Consider the following 23,178-nt stretch of genomic DNA (forward strand, 5'->3'; position numbering starts at 1 on the left):
ATTTTTACAGTTATTAGACACCCTGGCACAAGGACAGCGATTAGCCGAACAAAGAGCACAAGAACAGAATCAGAGAATGGAGCTTATGATGCAGATGATGGCTCGACAAATGGGGTTGAACGCTAACATAGGTGGAGGAAATAATCAGAATGGTCACAATCAGAATGGGAATAATCAGGATGAGACATAATGGAGGCGAACAAATTGGGAACAATTTCGGTCATGCCCCCCAGCAAGCTCGGACAGTAAGTTCGAGGCCTATGATTCCTACGTTCCTTCCTAGAGCTCCAGAGCAGCCGGTACCAGAACCCCAGATCACTGACATACAGGATCAGCTGAGGAGAGATTGGGAAGCAGGAGGACCAGATTTTACAGCTGCAATCACCTTTAGAGAGTATATGGATGTGCGGATGAAGCATATGCCCCGTGGACAAGACAGGACTCAGAACTATGAGCTACGAAAGAAAGTAGGAAAACTACAGTCACCATATTATGATGGCTCGGGGAAGTCTACAGCAAGAGCTTGGGTTCAAAAGCTTGACACATACTTTCAATTGAATCCTATGTCTGAGGAAGAAGCTATTAAGTATGCAGCAATTCACCTGGATGGGTTAGCACACGAATGGTGGCATCATGGTATGATCACTATGGGTCATGCACACATTACCTCATATGTGGAGTTTACGGAGAGACTGATTGAACGTTTTGATAAGAAAGATCCAGAACTCCATTTCAAGGAATTAGCCCAGCTTAAACAGTGGGGCTCATTGGAAACATACATTTCAGAGTTTCAGAAACTTGCAGTGTTAGTAACAGATGTATCTGAACGAAGGCTATTGGTTTTATTTATGGATGGGTTAGTTGATCCGTTGAGAGGGTGGATTAAAGCTCTCAACCCTCCCACTTTGCAGGAAGCCATTAAGAAAGCTCGTGACATGGATTCCTCTTCAGCTTCTAAAAATAAATTTCAGGCAAAGAGTTTCCCTTCAGGAAAAGATAAGGACAGGAAACCCTTTCATAGAGAGGCACAGCTACCTAAGGAAGAAAGTAAGAGGCTGGACAAGGAGACACTTAATGACTTGCGTAGGAAGAAGCTATGCTTCTATTGCAAAGGCCCGTATGAGTACGGCCATGACTGTCCTATGAGGCCAAAAGGGAAGGCCAATCGGGCAATGTGGGCTTATTACGAAGGCTCAGATTCAGATGGTTCAGAACATCATGATGAGGATCCTGATGAAGCAAAGGGAGAGCAGGAGATAGACAGTGCAGGGCAAAGGCAGGAAACAGAGCTACATTTACAGGAAGCACGACTGTCTAGTATCCAGAGAGAGGGATCTTTCAGACTTCGGGGAGTCTTGGCTGGACGGAAGGTTATTACATTGTTGGACACAGGTGCCACGCATAATTTCATTGATGCACGATTTGTAGAGAAGCGTGGACTCATTACTAAGGAGTTCGAAGGACTAAGAGTCAAGGTAGCTGATGGATACACTCTTCGTTGTGACAGGATGGTGCGAGACTTACCTTTGCGCTTGAACAACTATGAGTTTAAGGCGGATTACCATGTGGTCAACATGGGTGACATGGACATAGTACTTGGGATGCAGTGGCTACATTCATTGAAGGTGGTTACCCTGAGATTAGAGGATATGGAGATACAATTCCGAATGAATGGTAGGATTCATGTGCTAAAGGCTATCCGTAATGGAGACATCAGGACTATCTCATTTAGGCGGCTGGAGAGATTAACTAGGCATAATGATATAGAGTGGGCAGCAGTTTGTACTTTGATACCTACAACATAAGGCGGAATATCATCCTGATATTCAGAAGTTGAGGATTAAGTACGAAAAGGTATTCAGTGAGATTCCACCAGGCAGGCCACCGGACAGAGGTATTGAGCATATTATTGAACTGGAGGAAGGTGCTAAACCTATCATGATCACACCATATCGACATCCAAAGCGACTCAAGGATGAGATCGAAAGGACCATTGAGGAGTTGCTAGCTATGGGGCACATCCGACCTAGTAAGTCACCTTTTGCATCTTCTGTTGTTTTGGTAAAAAAGAAGGATGGAACGCTTCGGATGTGTATTGATTACAGGGCATTAAATAAGAGAACCATTAAGAACAGGTATCCTATTCCTCGCATTGATGAGTTGATAGATGAATTGCATAGGGCCTGTTATTTCACGAAAATTGATTTGAGATCAGGATATCACCAGATCAGAGTCCGTGAACAGGATATTGAGAAAACTGCTTTCAGATGTCATTGTGGGCACTTTGAGTTTGTAGTCATGCCTTTCGGTCTGACCAATGCACCTGCCACTTTCCAGTCCACTATGAACAGAGTTTTCCACCATCAGTTGAGGAAATTCGTGCTGGTGTTTTTTGATGACATTTTGATCTATAGCCGATCATGGCAAGAGCATCTAGAGCATTTGGAGACGGTATTGAGCATTCTACAGAAGGAGTCCTTGTATGCAAAGGAGTCCAAATGTGACTTAGGGATGACCGAGCTGTTATATTTAGGACACATCATTAGTGCGGAGGGAGTGCGGATGGATCCTAAAAAGATTCGCGCTATTGTTGATTGGCCTCCACCAGAGAACCTTACACAGTTGAGGGGGTTCCTTGGTTTATGTGGTTTTTATCGCAGGTTTGTCAGTGGCTACTCACGACATGCAGCTCCCATGACAGATTTACTGAAAAAAGGGGAATTTGTGTGGACTCAGAAGGCACAGGACTGTTTTATGAGATTTAAGGAGATAATGACTACGTGCCCAGTTCTAGCATTACCTGATTTCACGAAGCCATTTGAGCTTCAATGTGATGCATCTGGAGAGGGAGTAGGTGCTGTACTTATGCAGAATAAGCACCCCATAGCTTATGAGAGCAGGAAGCTCAGAGGACCTGAGCGTTCATTCAGTATATATGATAAGGAGATGTTGGCCATCATGCATGCTTTGGCCAAATTCAGACAATATCTTGTGGGTAGCAAGTTTTGTATTAAAACTGATCATAACAGTCTGAGGCATTTCTTGGGACAGCAGGACCTGAATGATCGCCAACAAAAGTGGGTAAGTAAGTTGCAAGCATATGATTTTGACATCTCATATGTCAAGGGAACTCAGAATGTTGTTGCAGATGCTCTATCTCGAAGGCCACACCTCACTCTTATGGTTCAGATATCAGAGGATTGGCGACACTTGATTATAGCAGAGTATGCCAGGGATACATGGGCCTCCGATATAGTAGAGGGAACAGTGATTGATACCAGATACACACTTGTGGATGATTTGATCATTTACAAGAACAGGATTTACCTGGTCCCAGGATCGAAGGTTAAGCAACTGATTATGAGAGCACTTCACGACTCACCGACAGCACTTCACGACTCACCGACAGCAGGCCATCCCGGGTACTTCAAGACTTACAAGTCAGTTCGAGAGCGGTTCACTTGGAAAGGGCTGAAAGCTGATGTTTTGCAGTATGTTCGAGAGTGTCTTGTTTGCCAGCAAAACAAACAAGAACACAGCTATCCGGCAGGACTCCTACAGCCACTTCCGATTCCCGACAGGAAGTGGGAATGCATCTCCATGGACTTTATCACAGGTTTGCCCAAGGTACAAGGACGAGATTGTATTTATGTGGTGGTAGATAGATTAACGAAATATGCTCATTTCTTTCCTATCACCACTACACATTCAGCAGCTCAGGTGGCAGAGGTTTTCTTTCGGGAGGTTTTCAGATTGCACGGCTTGCCGCAGAACATTGTGAGTGATAGGGATAGCCGTTTCATGAGTCACTTTTGGCAGGAGGTATTCCGGTTATGTGGCACGGAGCTTACACCCAGCACTAGCTATCACCCACAAACCGATGGTCAGACAGAAACTGTGAACAAATGGGTGGAAGGGTATTTAAGGAATTATGTGGCAGCTCAGCAGCGAGCTTGGGTCAGATGGATATATCTCTGCGAGTATTGTTACAATACTACATATCATATGACTATACAGATGACACCCTTCATGGCACTTTACGGTTATGAAGCACCTAGTTTCTTGGATTTGTTGTTGAGCGACAGCGGGGTACCCAGTGCAGGTGAATTATTACAAGAGAGTAAGGATATAGTTGCTACCCTCAAAGACAATATTGCAAGAGCTCAGAACCAGCAGAAGCAGTATGCAGACTAGAAGAGAACTGAGCGTAGTTTTGAGGTAGATGATATGGTTTACCTCATGTTGCAGCCATACAGGCAATCTACTCTTAAGAAGAGTGGGGCAGAGAAACTTAAGCCACGCTATTATGGACCATTCAGGATTATCAGGCGAGTTGGTGAAGTGGCTTATGAGTTGGAGCTTCCCGCAGACAGCAGAGTGCACAATGTGTTTCATGTGTCACGCCTCAAGAAGGCGTTGGGTCAGAATGTGGTGCCTTCTGCAGTATTACCTCCTTTAGACGATGAGGGAAAATTGATTTTAGTACCAGAATCCATCCTGGAGAGCAGAGAAAAGCAGCTTCGTAGAAGGGTGATCAGAGAATACTTGGTTAAGTGGAAAGATTTACCTGTTGAGGATGCTACTTGGGAGGGGGAGGCTATTTTGCAGCACCCGGCGTTGAGATTGCTTGAGGCCAAGCAATTTCAGGAGGGGCGGACTGTAATGTCCCCTCTTTAGTTCGACATGGCATTGATCATGGATTTGCCTATTCCAGACTCTCGTAGGCAAATGGTGTGGAAAGAGAGTCAATTCTGCAGATTAGATAGTCATATCTTGCTCTTGAAGAAGTGTTAAGAGGTTATATTTTATCATTATGTGATATTGGGGCCCACATGTTATAATTTTAATTTGAGTTGCACTTTTTATTTTATAAAATTACTTTATTATAAAAAAGTGCATTATAATGAGAAATTATAAAGGATGTTTCTAGAAGTTCTAGCAACTTCTTAGAAAAGTGAATAAATAGAGGGCTGGGCCTCTCATTTGGACATGCTTGGATTGGAGAACTCTTCTACTTCTTCATTGTGAAGACATTTGTGGACTTTGGATCTGCAAATTATTCGATCTTTGGGAACGAATCACTCCCTTGGATTGGCGACTTTGAGGGTGTGAAATATCACCTGAATTGTTGCATAATTGGAGTTGGTATTCAGCCATCTCATTTGGAGCTTATTGAGAATTCGTTGTTAGGGTTTGTTTTTTGGTTGGAATAAGGATTTCAGATTTGCCCTATCATTGGAGAAGCATTTGACAAGAGTTTGAAGACAGAATAAGTGCATTTTCAGAATTGGCAAAGCAGGGTTCGGAACCACATAATTGCTCATATCTCCTCAACCCCTTGGAGTTATTTTTTTATGGTTTTACAGGGTTACTACCTAACCCTAGGCGCCCATTTTCCTTGCATTTGGGGGTCCCAAAACCCTAATATTATTTTATTTCAGCAGCCGTACAGGTACGGCCTAGTACGGCCCTGCTAGTTTGGGCAGCAGCAGCAAATTAAGGACAGTTTGGGGGTGCGGTTGGAGGTCTTCATCAACGATCTGCAGCAAAACGTGGTGTTCTTCCATAGTTCTTCAAACCAGGTTCTTGCATTCTGAAATATATGTCAATTTTTGGGTAAATTTGCTGTCATACAGTCATTGTAATAATCAGTCCAGAATTGGTAATAAAATAATTTCAGAATTTATTGCATTGTAATTGAAATATAGTTCAATGGCTTTATATATATTGTAATTCTGTGATTATATTCTGAAAGTATCAAATCTGAAATTACCATATTCTGAATATTGTTACTGTTACACGCCAAGTGTTTGACAAAATTTCTAAGTTCAGTTTGAGGGTTTCTGTGGCCTTCATAGAGAGGGTCATTACACCATTGGCTCCAATTGTTATCATATTCCCAATACACTATTTATTCACACATCAATAAAAGCAAGTTACACTATTTTTAATTGTTGATAGACACCAATTAGTAAATCCTAACTCTAGCAACCTAACAAGACTATGCATGCTAGGTCAATAAAAGTCAAGCCTAGGGAAGAGAAGAAAACAGTCAAGAACACAATGCATATCCATTTAGCAGGCCAGGTTTCCACACAAAAACAAAAAATAAACTTACAATGCTAAATTTCTTCCAATATAACAAAAGATGGAAGAGAAATCAAAGCATGTTGCTGTAAGGAAGTGTAGACTGAAGATGCAAAATAAAACAAGACATTATTTAAAGAGATTCTTCCCAAAAAAATTGCAAATGTGAAAGACTAAAAAGGGAGAATTTAATCATTATAAACATAAAATAATCTGATATATTTAAAAAAACTCTACTGAGATGGAAATCCTTGATATTTGATACAAAGAAACATTTAACTTCAAATTACACATACCTCTGTTGCCTCTGCAAATGCTCGAGCGTCTGAATAAAGAATTGCTTTCCGTGATGGACTCACTCTGTCTTGCTGTAAAGTTCTAGAGTCAGTTTCATTTTCACTATTAAACCCAGCAAAATCGCTCAAACAGAACAGTGAAGCTATCACAAGATTCTTGGAAGCATGGTATTTTTTCTTTGTGGTATATTGCTAGTGAAAACAATATCTCAGCATAAGAAATATAATGAAAACCACAAAGGGAATAGATAAATGGAAAACTTGCAGTGGAAGTACAAATGATCAGCATATTATGTTTCATTTCTTCTTATTCAATGCAGACTGTGCACGTGAAAAACATGTCAAAAGGCACAAAAAATAGAAGTGTGCATGACAATGTAATATCCCTCAAAAAAAATTACATTTTGCCACGTTTTCAACTTTAACTCGTAGGCATTTTGACAAAGAATTAATGGATCATCAAAAACCATTCAATATTTCAAAGTTTTATAATTAGAATGGCTACAACTCTTAACGATGAACATAAGGTCTCAAAACCTTTGTAGAAGAGGAAGATGCTCCCAACCGGAAAGTTTTAATGACACAAGAAAACCATAATATTTTCCGACACTCTCTTTTACGGCTGTCTAGTGTTCAGCAAAAATATCTCAAGCCTTCTAAACAGCATTCCATCAAAGATATTAAGAGTTCAAGGCAAATTTATTAAAAGTACAAGTGTTGCTGTGAAAGGTTAAAGAGTGCAGTTTTAAGAAAAGTATTAGTACATTCAATATTAAAAGTCAGATTTGAGAAGAATATATTTCAATTGTGTAGAAAATAGAATCCATCATCAGTTGTAGTAAGCAGCATAGACAAGGTGGAAGAATAGTTTGTGCAGTGGGTTGGTGCTCATGAAGACAAGCAGTGGAGGTTGGTGCCTCTTGTAGATCGGTCCTTGCGAAGTGTGGGAGTTGGAGCTTCCAATGAGTCAGTGGTCATAAACTTAGGGGTTGGAGCCTCTAGTAGGTCATAGCCTACAAAACATTGTAAAAGAACAGTTTATATAAAAAAGCCTTTATTTGTTGTGATATTCTCCCGCATTGGGTTTCCACGTAAATCATTGTGTATTTGTGTTTATGTGCATAATTGTCTATTTCACCATCTAAGGTTATTAAGGCAATTGTTTGGATAAAAAATTTTAAATTGGCAAACTTATTATTATACTGATTCACCCCCCATCTAAGTATAATCGTGTGCTTTTCATAAATACCTCATCAAAGGAAAACCCTGGAGGTGCACAACAAGTGCTGGCATAGGAACAAACACCTACGACTAGAAAACAAAAAGATGGGCCCGAGATATACATAAATCAATTGAGACCCCAGAATACAATATTATTATTTTATTTATTTAATGACGGGAACATTGCACATTGCCTAGTTTTAATATCCATTGACATGCTCTAATGTTTTATAATGTTGAAAATGGACATATGGAATACCAATCTGAAAAATTATCCTCTTGTAATGTGATTACAGCTCTGAGATTTTCTTTACAAGAAATTATAACCAATTGCATTATTCCTCTGAGAAGTCAGACTACATGGAAGAAATTTATAAAATCCTTTATTGCTTAACAACATCTAGCTATGGCAGACACTCATCGAGATTGTAAATTGATGACAGTTTTTTGGATCTCTAGGGGCTGGCATGGACAAGCTTTAGGTAAAGAAGGGATTGTGAAAGTCAAGTGTTTTTTTATTCCTTTCACCCTTTCTTTGGCACGTTTACCTAATCAATATTAATAGAATGTTATTTGATAGGCTCAAATCCATCTAATGTTATAAGTTACCGAAACCTACTGGCAGGAGGAAAACATCTTGCTTAACTGACTAATTTAAACTACCAAGTTCTGAAAGGCTAACCCATATCTACAATACCCCAGGTAACCGGAAGCCATGAAGGAAATTCAACATACATAAGTGATAATCAGATGTGTTTCTTCTGGGAGGTTCCTATAAAATCAATATTGCAATCATCAATAATGTAATTTAAAAGATTTTGGGAATCTAATGAAATTCCCACTTATTTTGATTGTGTTCATCAATAATAATTTAATAAATAAAAGGAACTCCAAAGATGAAAAGTACAGGCCAAAAGAAATGTCTTTCCCAATCAGTTAAAAGGGTCCTTGCGTGTTCAATTATCTTGATATACACAGAGCAGCCAATACATATATATTTAAATTTACTATGATGGAAAAGTAGTCTAACTTGGAACAAGAAATTTTATGCATATGAAAACAACCAAAGTAGGCTTCATGAGAACATACCTTTGGAAGTAGAATTACATCTTGCATTTGTCCTGTTATAGCAATAGCATCAGGCAGCAACTTATCAGAATCGATAGATGAATTATTTAATAAACAGTCTTTAATTGCAACCTTTGAAGCCAACCACCAACTCTCTTGATCTTGCTCTGCACTGGCCTGCCATCCCCTGCCTTGTGCCAAACACAAAAACTGGATGACCGCCTATTCTATGATTACAAAGAAGACTCAATTTGAGCACCAAAAAAGCAAAAAGAAATAAACCTATAAAGATCATGACATTTTCAAGATTAATTAATAATTTTCCAAAGGCTTGAAGTCCATTGAATCCATGCATTGTCATTTCTGCTTAGATAGCTAGAAAAGCAATAAACTTAACAGTAGAAATCAGTCACACATTTCTAAGCTAGTTTAAATAAAAGGTCCTTGTCGTGAAACATAACACAATGCAAATACAAACATCATGTAGATTCCCTTGCTAAATTTTTAATAATTTCCCATTTTGGTGGTGCTTGGATCAAGTTACAAGTGTAATCAATAAAGCAGTAGGATATTCCAAATCTATTCTACAAAAGAAAAATATAGGACTTGTGTATTCAAGTTCTTGAAAGCTTTTAGAAATACTCAACCAAAAAACATTTTTTGAGGGATTCTCACTGAGATAGAAAACAACAAAATACTAATAATAATGCACAACTAATATGATAGAAATGGCATGACATGAAAACAATGGAAAAGATCAGTATACAACTTCTTATGTCGAATCATATAAGGTGGCATTAGAAGCAATGCGGTGTTTCTCCAAGAATCCAGGATGAAGTGATGTGGAAACATGGTTCAAGTAAAATTAGAGACTAGATAACTCAAGAACGCAGGGATTGATGAGATATAAACATAACTACACAAACATGTTGGCAGACTAATTAAAAGAATTGGCACAAAGCCATGATTTCCAACTTCGAATAGACTTACAATATAAATCTTGTTAATTTAGCAGAACCAATTTAATCTATATCAGCACATATAATAAAACTATTCAATGGAAATTAAAAGAAAGATATGCTATATAAATTCTATTGGACAAATAACATGTTTTTTATTGACAATAACACTGAATTGTAATTTCACCAATACACAAGCAAGAAATTTACCATTAAAGCCTCCCATTGAGTGCAAAAGATAGTTATTTACACTATAGAAAGGAAAATCTTTTTGAGAAAAAATTGGCAAATCAAAAGAGTAATATTTTTTGCAAAAATCGGGAAAAAGTCATATGTGCAAAAAAATGAATAAACTTGGAGTAAAACACTAAAAAACTACTTTTTAAAAAAATTAAGGAGCATTTCCACATCATAGATATATTGAGAGAAAATAAAATATAGATTTCAACTAGTAGATTGTAGAAAATAGATTTTCATTAGTTACAATTTCATATAGATATCGCTGATTTCATTGCAAAAAGCATAGCACAATAGCATGAAAGATAACTACATGGAGACAACTGTCAAATGTCAATTACAATATAATTTGTGACTTTGTACAAAGTCAACCTATAAACTAAGTACAAAGTTCCAAAAACTCAATAGTAGTCAATGACATGCTAAGGGGCAGGAAGCCCCGTTGATGCTTCTCCTCGGAAAGTCCCTGACTTATCTCCTTCAACAAAACTTTGAGGAAAGCTTGCCTTTTCCAAGATTTGTATATCTGCAGGTTCGAGAGCAGAAGCAGCATCAGCAGCAACATATTGAAAAACATCATCATCACTTTCTAGCACAGTGATCCACTCAAACTCTGGATCTATCTCGTCAAGATCAATTGGGGAGTCGTCCTCAATACTTCCTGTTATTTTCCATGTAGTTATTAGTTTTTTCCTATAAATTCAAAACACAATGAAAACATCTTCAATTCAATGCAAGATAATAAAATACAACGCTCCTACCTTGAGCTTTCTTCAACATCAATTTTAGGTTGTGGTGGACAAACGCCGAGTCATTCATCCATTTTTGTGTTAGACAGTTGCATTTCTTGGAATGTATGTGTTCAAAAACACTCCAATTATGCTCATAGGTAGATGATCTGCATGGCTGGGTCAAAATGCGTATTGCCATCCACCGGAGATTTTTGCATTCATGACCAAAACATTCCCACCATTGAGCTCAAAAATAGATCATGGGGAAATGATACCATGTACGAATATCTTCAAATCTTAACAAATTTGTTGATCATGACAACCAAAAAAATGGACTATCAAAAATTCATACATAAGAGTTTACCTGGTTGGAAAGACAATTTGCTCTCCTCAGTGACCCTAGAAGAGAGAAAACCCTTTCCCCTTTTATACATTTGCAGCTCTGACATAGCATCTTTGAACTTTTGTGTGTTTTGAAACATTTTTGCCATGCAAATGAACAAGCCTTGTGTGATCTCAGCATCAATATTTGCAAACTTTGTGTTGTAGAACAATGAGGAATTCAGAAAGTATCCTGCAACATGCACAAGGGAGAGCATCTGTCATGTCCCCATTTTGGCTAACATCGTTTAGTATGCCGGATCAGTCTATCACAGGCTCTCGTAGACTGGTGGTGATGTGGAGAGAGTCGACCAGCGACTATTTGGCAGTATTTTTGTCCTTACAGTTGATTAGTGATTTGGACCTACGTTTGTTATAAAGTAAAGTTACTTTATTCAGTCCATGTTTTATAATTTGATGTTGAGATGCACTTTTTATTATAAAGTAATATTTTATAAAAGTGCACTTTATTTCATAAGAATATTTGGATGCTTCTAGAATGTTTAAGTGACTTCTAGAGGAAGCTACTGAAAAGTGAATAAAAAGACCCTATGGGTCTTGCATTTGATCATCCAGTTTGTATTTTCTCCCTTGACATCAGATTGTGATTCAGTCACATAGTCTATTATGGAGCCAAGTGGTTTCAGATAGTCACTAGGTCTTTGGGAACGGAGTCTCCCTTGGATTTTGCATAACTGAGGAGGTGAAATATCCTTTGAGGGGTTGCACACTTGGAGGTGATACTACAGTCACTTCAGCTAGGGCATCATTGGGCCTAAAGCCATTTTCAACATTTCAGCATTTCAGGAGGCATTTTTAGCAGGGCCGAAATTATAGGAGGTCGTTTTTAGCAGGTTCAAAATTATAGGAAGCCATTTTTAGTAGCTCCGAAATTTTAGGAGGCTTCTTTCAACAGACCCGAAATTATAGGAGGGCATTTTCTGAGGACGATTCATTTGCAGTCATGGATTGATTGCAGGACATCTTTAGAAGGCTTAATTGTGGTGGAGGAAAGATTTATAGCTGCTGGTTCGTTTTTGCTACAGGTCTGATCCAATTTTCAGAATTTCAAGATAGGGCTTTGGAACCACTTTTTTGTTCATATCTTCCTCATTACTCAGCATATCATTCTTAGTATTTTTGCATCGGATTTCTATCGTCGAGGAGATAAAGATAGGTGCATTTTGGAGTTCCAAAATGTCATGATTTATTTTTAAAGAATTTTTCAAAACTCCTAGACATTTTCGAAAACTTGAAAGGAAGTATATTTTCAGATTTGGGGTGACTTTGGCTTGAGTGTTGGCATCTTCAGCATTGGTAAAAATTATTACAGCCATCTACAATCAGGTTCTTCACTTCTCATTTGGCATTTGGCATATTTTCTAAGAAATGTTTGTTTTCGGCTGAGTACAAAATATAGCTTCGGCACTTTACTATTTTACATTGTACTTGTCTTTGTTTGCCATTTGGCATTAGTGGTATCAAAGGAAGGCTAGGATTTTGCAAGTGAAAGAGTATTGTAATTCTTAGACTATCTATATTGCCAACCTAGGGTTTGATGATCATAGTATTGGCTGAAATATGTATGGCATTGTTGCAAATTGTTGATATATGAATGGCATATGGTTTTGAGCAATTTCCTATGTTTAGCATTTACTTTCAATGGTAGTCTTCAGTTGCATGCCAAGTGTTTGACAAAATTTCTCAGTTCAGCATTAGAGGTTTTTAGTGGCCTATTGGTAGGTGTCATTACAGCATCTGTCTATCCCATCTCCTGTCAATTATGTCCCATAATGGCTAATACCTCATCCTATCATTTTCTCACCACCTCCTTGGCCCTATCCATGGTCTCATACAAATATCCCATTGAGGATTTATCCACATCCACTAGTCTCAATACTTTTACAAGAGCCTTTGAGAATCCTACCACCTGCTCAATTGCCTCCCATAAGTTGGGAGTATATATGTACTCTACAACTCTTATGCCATCTACTCAATTTGAGAAATCTAATTCCATACATTCAGCTGAAACAAACATGCGTCTCAAATTCATTTTTTGTTGAACTGGAGTTTGTAGTGCAAGTAAGTGTGTTGCAAACGTTATCACCCCTAGTCAATCAGCTCCTTGCCTTCTGTGAATTGGTGCATCAAACTCAAAATGCTCATGTGATTGAAGATAAATTTGGTAATTGTGTGAGCCTTTTGAAATGCCTCCTTAACCCATGTAATTTTTCCAATGTTCTCTAGGGTAATATCAAGGCAGTGTGTTGCACATGGGGTAAAACATAGAGGGGTATTTGTCTCTTAGAAGTTTCCCAGTAGCAACACAAGCAACATCATTGTCTATAATAAATTGAACCACGTTCTCTAGCCCCACATCTATGAATACTAAGTCATACATCTCAAACAATGCGGCTGCAGTTTTCATTACGTGTGATGCATCCACAGATTTCAAAAATATAGTGCCTCTATCAAAACAAATGAAGAAGTTGATGAGAGACCAATTCCTCCTATTTGTACACCCATCTGACATTATGGTGCACCCTGTACTAGCCCACTTTAACTAATGCTCATGGACAACATATTGAATACTTTTTACTGCATCATCGAGCATACCCGTCCTCATCATATCATAAGATGGGACCTTAAACCCATGCCCTACAGCTGCAACGACACCCATCATAACTTGCCTATATGGAGATCTACAAGCAAGGAATGCCAAGGTAGAGGAGAAATAAAAAATTTGAATCCCTTGCAGTGCTTGTTCATAAACAACTTTCTTCCATCCCGTACAATCCAAAGTGGTTTGTGATCCTAGTACGAGGCGCAAAGAAATCATTGATGTTCCCTCCACCCGTGTTTGGGCCGCATGCCATAGTAGATTTCAACCCACTAATTGCAAATTCCCTGAAACCCTCTCTCTTATCATCTTCTTCATTCAATTGATTCATCCTAATGCCTATAGAACAACCTAATTCAATCCCAGTTCTTGCCTTTTTTGCCTTGTTCTCAGCAATTCCATCAAGAGATCTTTTGGCCTTGTATGTAACATCCGTAGGACAATTTTTGCATATTGTAGTGTTATTTCCTTTTTCTTTTGATAAATGTCATTTGAAGCAGTAAATTCCACCAGTAATGGTATTCAAACACTAATTCCATTTACCCTTTGTTGTGCTACCGACAATCAGTGTACAATGTGTCCATGCAAAGTCTTTCTCATGCAGCATTGTGATTGAGAATCAAATCTATAGAAACATTTTAATCAATGTCAAAGATTTAAGTGACGTTGTCATTGATAAAAAGGTACATGAGTGTAAAGATCCCTTCTATAAAAGCATATGATAAAGCAAAACCATGAAGAAGTTATGGGGAATTGTTATTGATAATGATTAAAAGCATATAATGAAAGCAAAGTCATTATTATTAAAAAGTCAAACAGCAAAGTGTGAGATTATTGAACAGTGATTATGTAATAAGGCACAAATATTTTCTACAAAGGTTTAGAAGATGTATTGGTTGAAATTCTACAGTCTGAGAAATTACTATATATACTGTAATCCTTTCAATGACGGGTGAGCATATAATGGCGAGTCATAATATAAAACAAGTTCCATACAGAAAACCTATACAAAAATTAATAGACAAAAAATATGTTTACCTTGGCCATCGAATGAAGAAATTTAATGGAGACTGTGCTATTGGTGACTGATGACAGTAGAGGATAAAAAATGTGCCAAATATATATGAAGTCTAAATGATACAATGAAACAATAAAGCAACATGGAGGTCGACAAATAAGGCGGATTTAATATATAAAGTTCAAAGTCAAATGACGGTATGCCTGTGATATGTCCTCCCAGGACATACAACATGGTGTATGCAGAAAAAAACAAAGGTGTAAATTTTACTAGTAGTTGTAGGCTCAAAAGGTAATTATAATTATGGTGCCAAGAATGGGATTGGAAGATACGAGTAGGAAGAATATACACAAATTCCACCTAGTAATGATATTTCATGGATGTGTGCATAAAATTTACAATCTATGAGACCCCAATGTCGCTAAGGATTATGATATGACGATGAGGAATCATCATGACATATATCGCTGCAAATATTTTTGTGAATATGTGACCCAATCATAAGAGCCTTTGTTTAGCTGTATTGCATGCTATATGCAAACTAGGACATCTGAAAGATGTTGCGATCAAGATTGCAGATGTAGGTAGATTTGTGTCCCTAATTGTTGCTATGATTGGTCGTTAATAGGATGCATGAATTTCTTGGACCATATAAGAACAAATATTAATTGTCCAAATGCAAATATTCACTATAAGGTAATGTAATCGCAATTCTCTTGACTGGCCCTAAAAGATATTAATTTTTTTAATGTGCTTTCCATATCATGGAATTGTTGCTAAACAAAACAAAGATGAAATATCTTGATTCTTAACAAAGGCACGTAGTGGTCATACAAGAAGGCCTGATAAAATTAGAGATTTATATCGATGATCAGGCAAATTATAAAAGCAATTATATGCTCAAGCAAATACACTCAAGCAAATACACTCAGGCAAACACAATTAGGCAAATGAGAGCTTTATGCATATTATTGTATGTTAATATTTTCCAATCATATGCAAAACGCAAAATACCTGAAGATGTAGACAGACAACTCGAATGCTCAGTATCAGACGAATCCCAATTGATAGGCTCAAGAAACATGATGCTCACGAATCGCGTCTTATTGTCAATGCTTAGGAAAAACATGCAGACAAATATTGACACTCGAGAAAATGGTGAAATACACACAGACTCCACAATGAGATGGTGAAATACGTGGAGCTAAATAGGAAAAAGCTTATTTTTGCCGCCATTTTAGGTTTTTTTGGCGCCAATAGTAAGAACGGAGGAATTGTCATGAAATTGCATTTTTTATTAGATTTGTCAATTATTAGTTTTTATAAATTGTTGACTTAGGTTGACTGATTTTAGCTGACTATTTGGGGAAAAATCTACAGATTAATCCTTATTATTCCTGCATAACCGTAGATTATCGCTTCACTGATTTCCATAATTTACATGAAAATAAATGAAATAAGTCAACTGTTCTTCTACCCTGGCTATGACTTATTGCATGTCATAAAAGCTTTATTACAAGTTATTTAGTCCACTAATTCTAATTTGACATATCAAATCAATTGACAGTAAAATATTGCAATTATCCCTTATAAGATTGTGCCTCTCACATTATGACGAGTTATCTTTAACATGAGCTCAAAATAGACTTTTAGAAAACAGCTCTAGATGATTCTAAATTGATAATGTTTTCCTTTGTTCCAACAAGGTTTGGCAAAACCTTTGACAGAACTCTAAAACTTCACTTTGATGATCTAAAACAAAACATCTCCTCTAATGATTTGCACATTGTACATCTTTTTGAATGTTTGATTATTCAACAAACACCCTAGTTGAATATAAGCATTCCCTTGTTTCCTCTTTGTATAAATCAACTTCTCCTCAGCTTTATCACAAAAACACAACATTGAATCATTTATGCAACTTCATTGCTAAAAAAAAAACTAATGGTTTGAATCTCTGAAAAACATCAGAGTGACAACACAACTTGGCAGCCAAATTACAAAACAAGGTAAAATAATAAATACTAAAAAGGATCTCAATGCCAAGATAAGAGTTACTTATATGTGATAGCTCCTGAATATTTAATATATATATATTAATTGTATATATTTCAATTAATAATTAAATAACTGAATGTATCATTATTAAGTAAATTATTGAATAAATAAAAATTACAATTCAATAAATATATATTAAACATGTCAGATATTATTCTTATTAAATTAATTATCATTAATCAATTATTGTTCTTAATTAATTAATTAATTAATTTGTAAATGATTATCATTACCTGCAGCAAATGGTAATGACATCGAGCTATTATAATTACAACACAAAATGATGACCGTCGAGCATTAGGAAACAATGATTTAACAAATTTTACCATCCAGGCTTGCATGAATACATGGAGGTTGCAAATTGACTGTAGGTTTTGAAGGTTACGTGGAAACTAATCGCTAATACAACCAATTCTAAAGATTATATGATTCTTTAACAATCACTAAATACAGACTGAAAGTAAAAGGACGCGACTGCAAAGTTAAGGGATACATCGCTTGGTCAAAAGGGGAATAAAGAGTTAAGTAACAGTAAGAAGAAGAAAGATCAAAGAGAAAATAAGCAAAAATACATTGCAAATTCAAAGCAGTGAAATAGCAATTACAACATATAAAACATTGAGACTCAAAAAAGCATTTCTAAGATATACATTATCAACAAATATTAATTAGACATCTTGTTGTCCTCAATTTTGTATTCGCAAAATGGGGGCAACCTTGCGGAAAATTTTGTAGGATAAATTCTCTAAGGCATTTAATTGGTTTTTCTTGGTCTTGTATTTGTTTTGTTTTTTGGGTTTTGTTATTGTCTTAGATTGATGGCATTTTCAATTCCGCATGTTTCGAGCTATCTAAGGCCTCAATCAGAGTTGTCTAGCTAAAGTTATTAAAGAATTTTAAAGCATGTTGCATGTGGGGTTTGATGGAGCTCAAAAGTTTTGTAAAAAAATTAAGACCTCCATGTTACATTTCAAAGGAGAAATCAATATTGATGGTGCTACGCTATTGGTTGATATAATTTTAAAGACATTATTTATATATATGATGACAGGCTATCTCAAGCAGCTGTGGAGAGAAATCTGAGATTTGTTTTGTCAAAAGAATGCAGAAACAACACTGAAATACTTCAGATGGGCACAATGTCAGAGAATTTCAAACTTATTTCACTAGTATACGATCCTCTCCTCTCATTGCTGGTTAATAATATGCAAACCCAGAAATTGCAGAATCCACTCAAGGATATGAGCATGGATGGAATTGAACCATTAGTTGATTCTTGTGTAGAAATTGCAAATATCTATACCAGTGTAAGATTGCTGAGACATGATATTGACATAGTACATACTATAGATTGTCACTAGTGCTCTTTGCAAGGTAAATGAATTGGATGGATCTGTAGAGTTGCTTTGACAAATCCATGACAAACACATGAGTGTCGAATCTTATTTTGTTTCCTTCAAAATCAATAAGATAATAATATAGGGATGCAGTGATAAAAGTTATGAACTCACAATAAAAGATGAAGTCATAGCCCAGTGATGTCCACTGATTATACAGCAATAATAATAAACAAACTGAAGATATGGAGCAACAGCCCAAATGCCTAGAGATGATGGAATAGTATCTGCCGGCAAACACAAAAAATAATAAAGATTCAATTTATTACTAATACAAGAGTATTTATGATGTGTGCATAGAAACAACACATTCAGCAGTTGAAAATCGTGGAAGAAAGAAAGGCTAGTTGAATGCAAAAATATCGATGAAGCACTGTCAGAATCCCACAAACACCAAAACCATTCAACGGCATGAAGATGAGACAGTATAGATTGCAGAAGCTTCGCTTGAGGGATGCCACAAAAAAAGTATATGTGACTTCATCATTGCCACCTGTGATAGAAGGAAAGTAATAGAAAACGATGAAGGAGTTCTATTTATCAAATTGTGGCGTCCAGTCTGAAAGTGCGATGGCACAAAATTTACCACGAGGCAAAGAAATACTAAAGTAAAAGATCCGGATAACTTTGGGAAAAGATAATAATAATGTTTTCAAAACCATTGATAGAATTAAAATTATCGGGTGCCATATGCTTTGGAAAAGGAAATTACTTAAATAAAAAAATACACCAAGGCATCGTGGATTTTTATATATCGAGTGGGTATGTAAGCTGCCAGTAATCTCCATGGAGAGGAGATATTTTAATTAGTTTTAATCATTGATAGAAGGATAATCAAGAGGTGTGAGGTGTCATTAGTATGCGGAAGGGTATAAGTTTTAAATTGAAAAGTCATAACCTTAGAATAGGAAGATATAAGTAATGAGAAGTCAATAAGACATTGTAAGATCCAGATATTTTCATATTCTGAATAGAAAGTATTTATATTATTTGTACGTAGGGATAAGGAGCTCAATATGACTTTATAATGTAAATTCAATTATTTTATTTTAATGATAAAATAAAATCTTTTGTTTATTTTTAAATGGCATGGAGATTTAAACTGCAAATAAACCGTCCTTTGTAATTATTTTTTGGGAATTTTGTATACAATTTAAATGTCGGATAAGTGGACATAGTCATTTAGCATTCTAAATTTGATCATCACAGATACTGTGAAATATTAAATTGTTTTCGTATCTATGTCCAGTTTGTCTCCCTACCAAAGGAGTTAAAATTCAATTTGGACCAATTTAAGATTGCATAATATTTGGTCTGTCGCATCTTGATTATTTAATTGTTGGTAGTATAAGTGTGTAGAACATTATAAAATTGTGCGTGAAAATTCACTGAAGTTGACTCTATTGCCCGAATGAGCAGAGGCACTAGCCTTTTTATTATTTAAGTCAGAAAATCTGTATATTCCTTCCTACAAGCATCAAATTCATTATTATTCAAACATTATACAAAACATCCAACCATTACTCAGTATTCAGTTTCATTTTAATTAAGTTCCAGGACCTTGCTAGTCGGAGAACTCCCAAACTTAAATTCGCTTTAGAAAAGCTCTCAACCAGGTGATCAGGTTCGAGGAGAAGGTCTACCCACCTAGGTGTAGCAGAGCCTGAAGTGCAGGGGAATCAAGATGATTCTCGTTCATTGCCCATAACTGATTGCAGAATTCTATCGGAGAAGTGGCAAGCTCTTAGATTTCCAATTTGCGATTTTGGGAACCAACAAGGTTTTTCGGCCTGACTACATATCCTTGTCCTTTAATTGAAAGTCTCTCAAAAGTGGATTTTTAATTAACAATTGCACAAAGTAAAAAATATCATTTACATGTTAAGTGGGTTTAGAACCCCATTTTAAAATTTTATAGGATTCCAAAGAGATTTAGATATAGTTTTGAACAGTGCTCCATAGGGACGCGTCCCCTATGTTTTGGGATCGTACCCATACTGAGGACGAAACGGGGACGCAAGGATGGATTTTGGCCATCCCCTAAGTCGTCCCCTTTTTGGCAAATTCGGAAACGTCCCAAAAATGGCCTTTTTTTTTGGCAAGAAAGTTGGTGACGATCGGTAATACTAGGGACGGTTTTGCCGTCCGCTCTCCATCCCTGAAACTGTTGGTCGTCCCCTTTTTTCTAGCCAATCTGGTAAAGGAAAAACACCACAAAAAAATCATTTTTTCTAATTTTTGTTGTCCGCGCAGCCCCTAGTTGTCTTAAAGACATAATAAAAATATGCATCCCATATTTGGTCCATTAAAACACTAACTCTTCTACTCATTTTTATATTTGACATACTTGCTAAGAGGAAGAAGAAAAACATAAGAGCAGTAGCAGCAGTGAGGAAATATTGTGTTTAGTGAGGAAAGATTGCGTTTAGTATTTACTAACTATTTTAGTTGGACTTCTCTTTATTTCTATAAAAATCCCTGCTGGTCATCAACTAGTAAAAACATCGAATTTTTCTTAACAATTCAGTGTTTGGCATTTCGTCAAACACTTGGCAAGCTCCATAAATACCCAATTCTATTTGGTCACAAGAAATTCTCATAGATGAATGCCAATTTTTTGATAATCTTTTTGGAATGACAAGGGGTTCCACATTTAACTTCAAAATTCTATGAGTTTTATTGGCCAATGAAAAATGGCTGAGTTTAACAATAAGTGCATAAACTGAATTCAATTTTCAATAATAATGGAACCTGATTATTGATTGCACGGGATAGCTTCACGAGTCCAAATGAACATTCAACCACACTGGCTCGGAAAAGATGAAATCAGCACAATACCAAATCCCAAAGTCTTCAAAATGGCACAATTGCTTGCCAAACTGTTAGCCGCCCACTCCAAACAATATACAATGGGTCTATGATAAATCTCAAGGCACGTACACAAGATCGCAAACCATATATTTCAGTTGCAGGCCTTCTATGGCAGATTGCAGGTCCAATATAACCACACGCAATCCCTCCAAATGTCTTCTCAAACTCAAATGCCACCTCCAAACAAGATCATTGTTTCAATATTCACGATTTGCAGAGATAAATTTGCACCCACTTTATGCAAATGCAGCCGTCCCAATACCAATTACCTCTGTATAAGCTAAATCGCTGCAGGTAGGGAAAATGACCTCTTCAAATGCACAATAAACAATCTCAGATACGATCTCTAGTGCCAAAACAAACCTCAGCCAATGAATTACTTCCAATTCGATCAACTACCAATGAGAACACATTCCACCTTAGACACAGTGAGAATAATTGGCAAATTACTTTACAGCAGCAGCAATTTGCAAGCTATTCTTCAGGGCAATTCTCGGAATTCTCAAAAACTTCTCACAATAGATCCAATACAAACTCCAACAAATAATCTTCCTTCAAATCACACCATAGAATGAATTTCTCCTTAGATACTGTGAGCACAGTAAGGAGAATTAGTGACTACTTAGAATTTGATCCACAATACCTCATCCATGGAATCAATGCACAACTCAGAATCAAACCCATATACCTCAGCAAAGGATTTGAAAATCAGAACCTCAAAAAAAGCCACAAAGGCAACAAAAGCAAATAAATTATCCAAGAGTGCTTTTCTCAACAAATGGGCTCCTTCAAATTCCCTTTTGTTGCCAAAATGTAACTTTGTTCAGGAAGCTTCACCACACCAACATTAATTAGAAGCCTCCATCAAATTGTCTCACTTGACTTGGCTTAACTAATTAATAAATGACACTTTCCACTGATAACTCAACCTTCAACTTAAGTGAAATTATAGAGTTAAATTATAACTTTATAATAGTCATTTAATTATTTAATAATAATTTGACCACTAAAAATATAATAACTCCCAAAATACTCATCATTTAAATAGGAGTCATAACTATTATTTCTCCATGTGACCAAATGCACTTTCCAAAAATAGAAAGGGTCCATCTCGATCAACACCAACTTATCACAAAACTAAGCCCAAATGAAGTCCAATCTGAGCCAAACTTAGACCAACTTGTAGCTTATTGAATTGTGGAGAAGATAAGACCCTCCCAAGTCAAGCCACTACCTCAGAAGACCCTCTATCCACAATAATTAGCCTACGAGGATCACATTGATAGGCTAATCCATGAAACTTTGATACTGACAAAAATGGAGACATTACAATTTCATTTTGATTTCAACATGATATTTGGAGCCTTTAGGCAGTTTTTATTTTTGCTATATATGTATGTGATATTGTTATAATGGAAGTACTTAATATTTTCCATTTGATAATATTCCATGTATTGATCTTCTAAAATGTCTATGGTGAATGGTTTATCAATGTTATGATATGCATGTTTGAATTTTGTCTCTATACATAAGAAAATCCCCTATGTTTTTAATCGTCGTCCCCTGAGGTCTCGTCCCCTAAATTTTGGCTTCGACCCATACACGTACTGGAAACACATCCCCATCCCCTAAAACATCCCCGTCCCGGAAAGTCCATGGAGCACAGGTTTTTAATTAATTTCTACTGTAAAGGTGGATTTTTTCAGTCCCATCCATATCTCTTCATTTGAGCTATAGTTACATGTAAATTTAAAACATAAGACTATTTGAGCAATAAAGTGGAGTTTTGATCTAGTATTGCATGTCATCAGATATGCAAGTCATCTCTTAATCTTCACTATCAATATTTTGAATCCAAGTCATAAAGGGGGATTATTAAATGCTATAGATGTATTAAAATAAAAATTGTGATTGCATGCAATGAGGATTAAAAACCCAAATCTTTAACGTTGACTCGTTCAAAAAAGGGCAAGTTTTTCCTACAATGCAATGCAATGCAAGCTAAAAAGCCAACCTTTTAAGTGTTTTGCGTAGACTTTTCTTTCTTATTTGAAGGCTGCGAATGGTCTTAAAAAATCTCAGTTGTGTAATATCCCTAACCAAATATTTGCCCAACTATTCAGATAATATGTTAGAAAATTTTAAACAAATAGATTCATGCAATGTATTTCAGATTTCACGAACAAAACCCCATTAAACAACCAAATAAAAATAAGTCCCAAAATGTTATTGCA

At 36.5% G+C, this 23,178-nt stretch overlaps 2 protein-coding genes across 5 annotated transcripts in view; both read right to left on the reverse strand.

Moving 5' to 3' along the window:
- LOC149534793 (uncharacterized) overlaps positions 1-23,178 on the reverse strand; it is a 318,498-nt gene that overhangs the window by 280,285 nt on the left and 15,035 nt on the right. For all 3 annotated transcript variants that reach the window (XM_089805050.1, XM_089805051.1, XM_089805052.1), the window contains exons 2-3: positions 8,694-8,859; positions 6,384-6,455 (exon numbers count right to left, since the gene is read on the reverse strand). In XM_089805050.1, coding sequence (XP_089661176.1) covers positions 6,384-6,455; positions 8,694-8,859 — 238 coding nt within the window. The remainder of the gene's footprint in view (positions 1-6,383; positions 6,456-8,693; positions 8,860-23,178) is intronic.
- Positions 10,052-13,251, reverse strand: LOC149534796 (uncharacterized). 2 transcript variants are annotated; one of them, XM_089804775.1, is made up of 3 exons: positions 10,964-13,251; positions 10,630-10,774; positions 10,052-10,529 (listed from the first exon to the last, which is right to left on the reverse strand). In XM_089804775.1, exons 1-3 carry the CDS (start codon positions 11,120-11,122, stop codon positions 10,291-10,293), a joined length of 543 nt encoding a protein of 180 aa, XP_089660901.1. In that variant the 5' UTR covers positions 11,123-13,251; the 3' UTR covers positions 10,052-10,290. The 2 variants fall into 2 exon arrangements, with proteins under 2 accessions (XP_089660901.1, XP_089660902.1); XM_089804776.1 differs by having other exon boundaries at positions 10,630-13,251.

The sequence above is a fragment of the Cupressus sempervirens genome, chromosome 10 (genome assembly GCF_028749045.1).
Source record: "Cupressus sempervirens isolate cs-2001-9-10 chromosome 10, ASM2874904v1, whole genome shotgun sequence".
Lineage (NCBI taxonomy): Eukaryota > Viridiplantae > Streptophyta > Pinopsida > Cupressales > Cupressaceae > Cupressus > Cupressus sempervirens.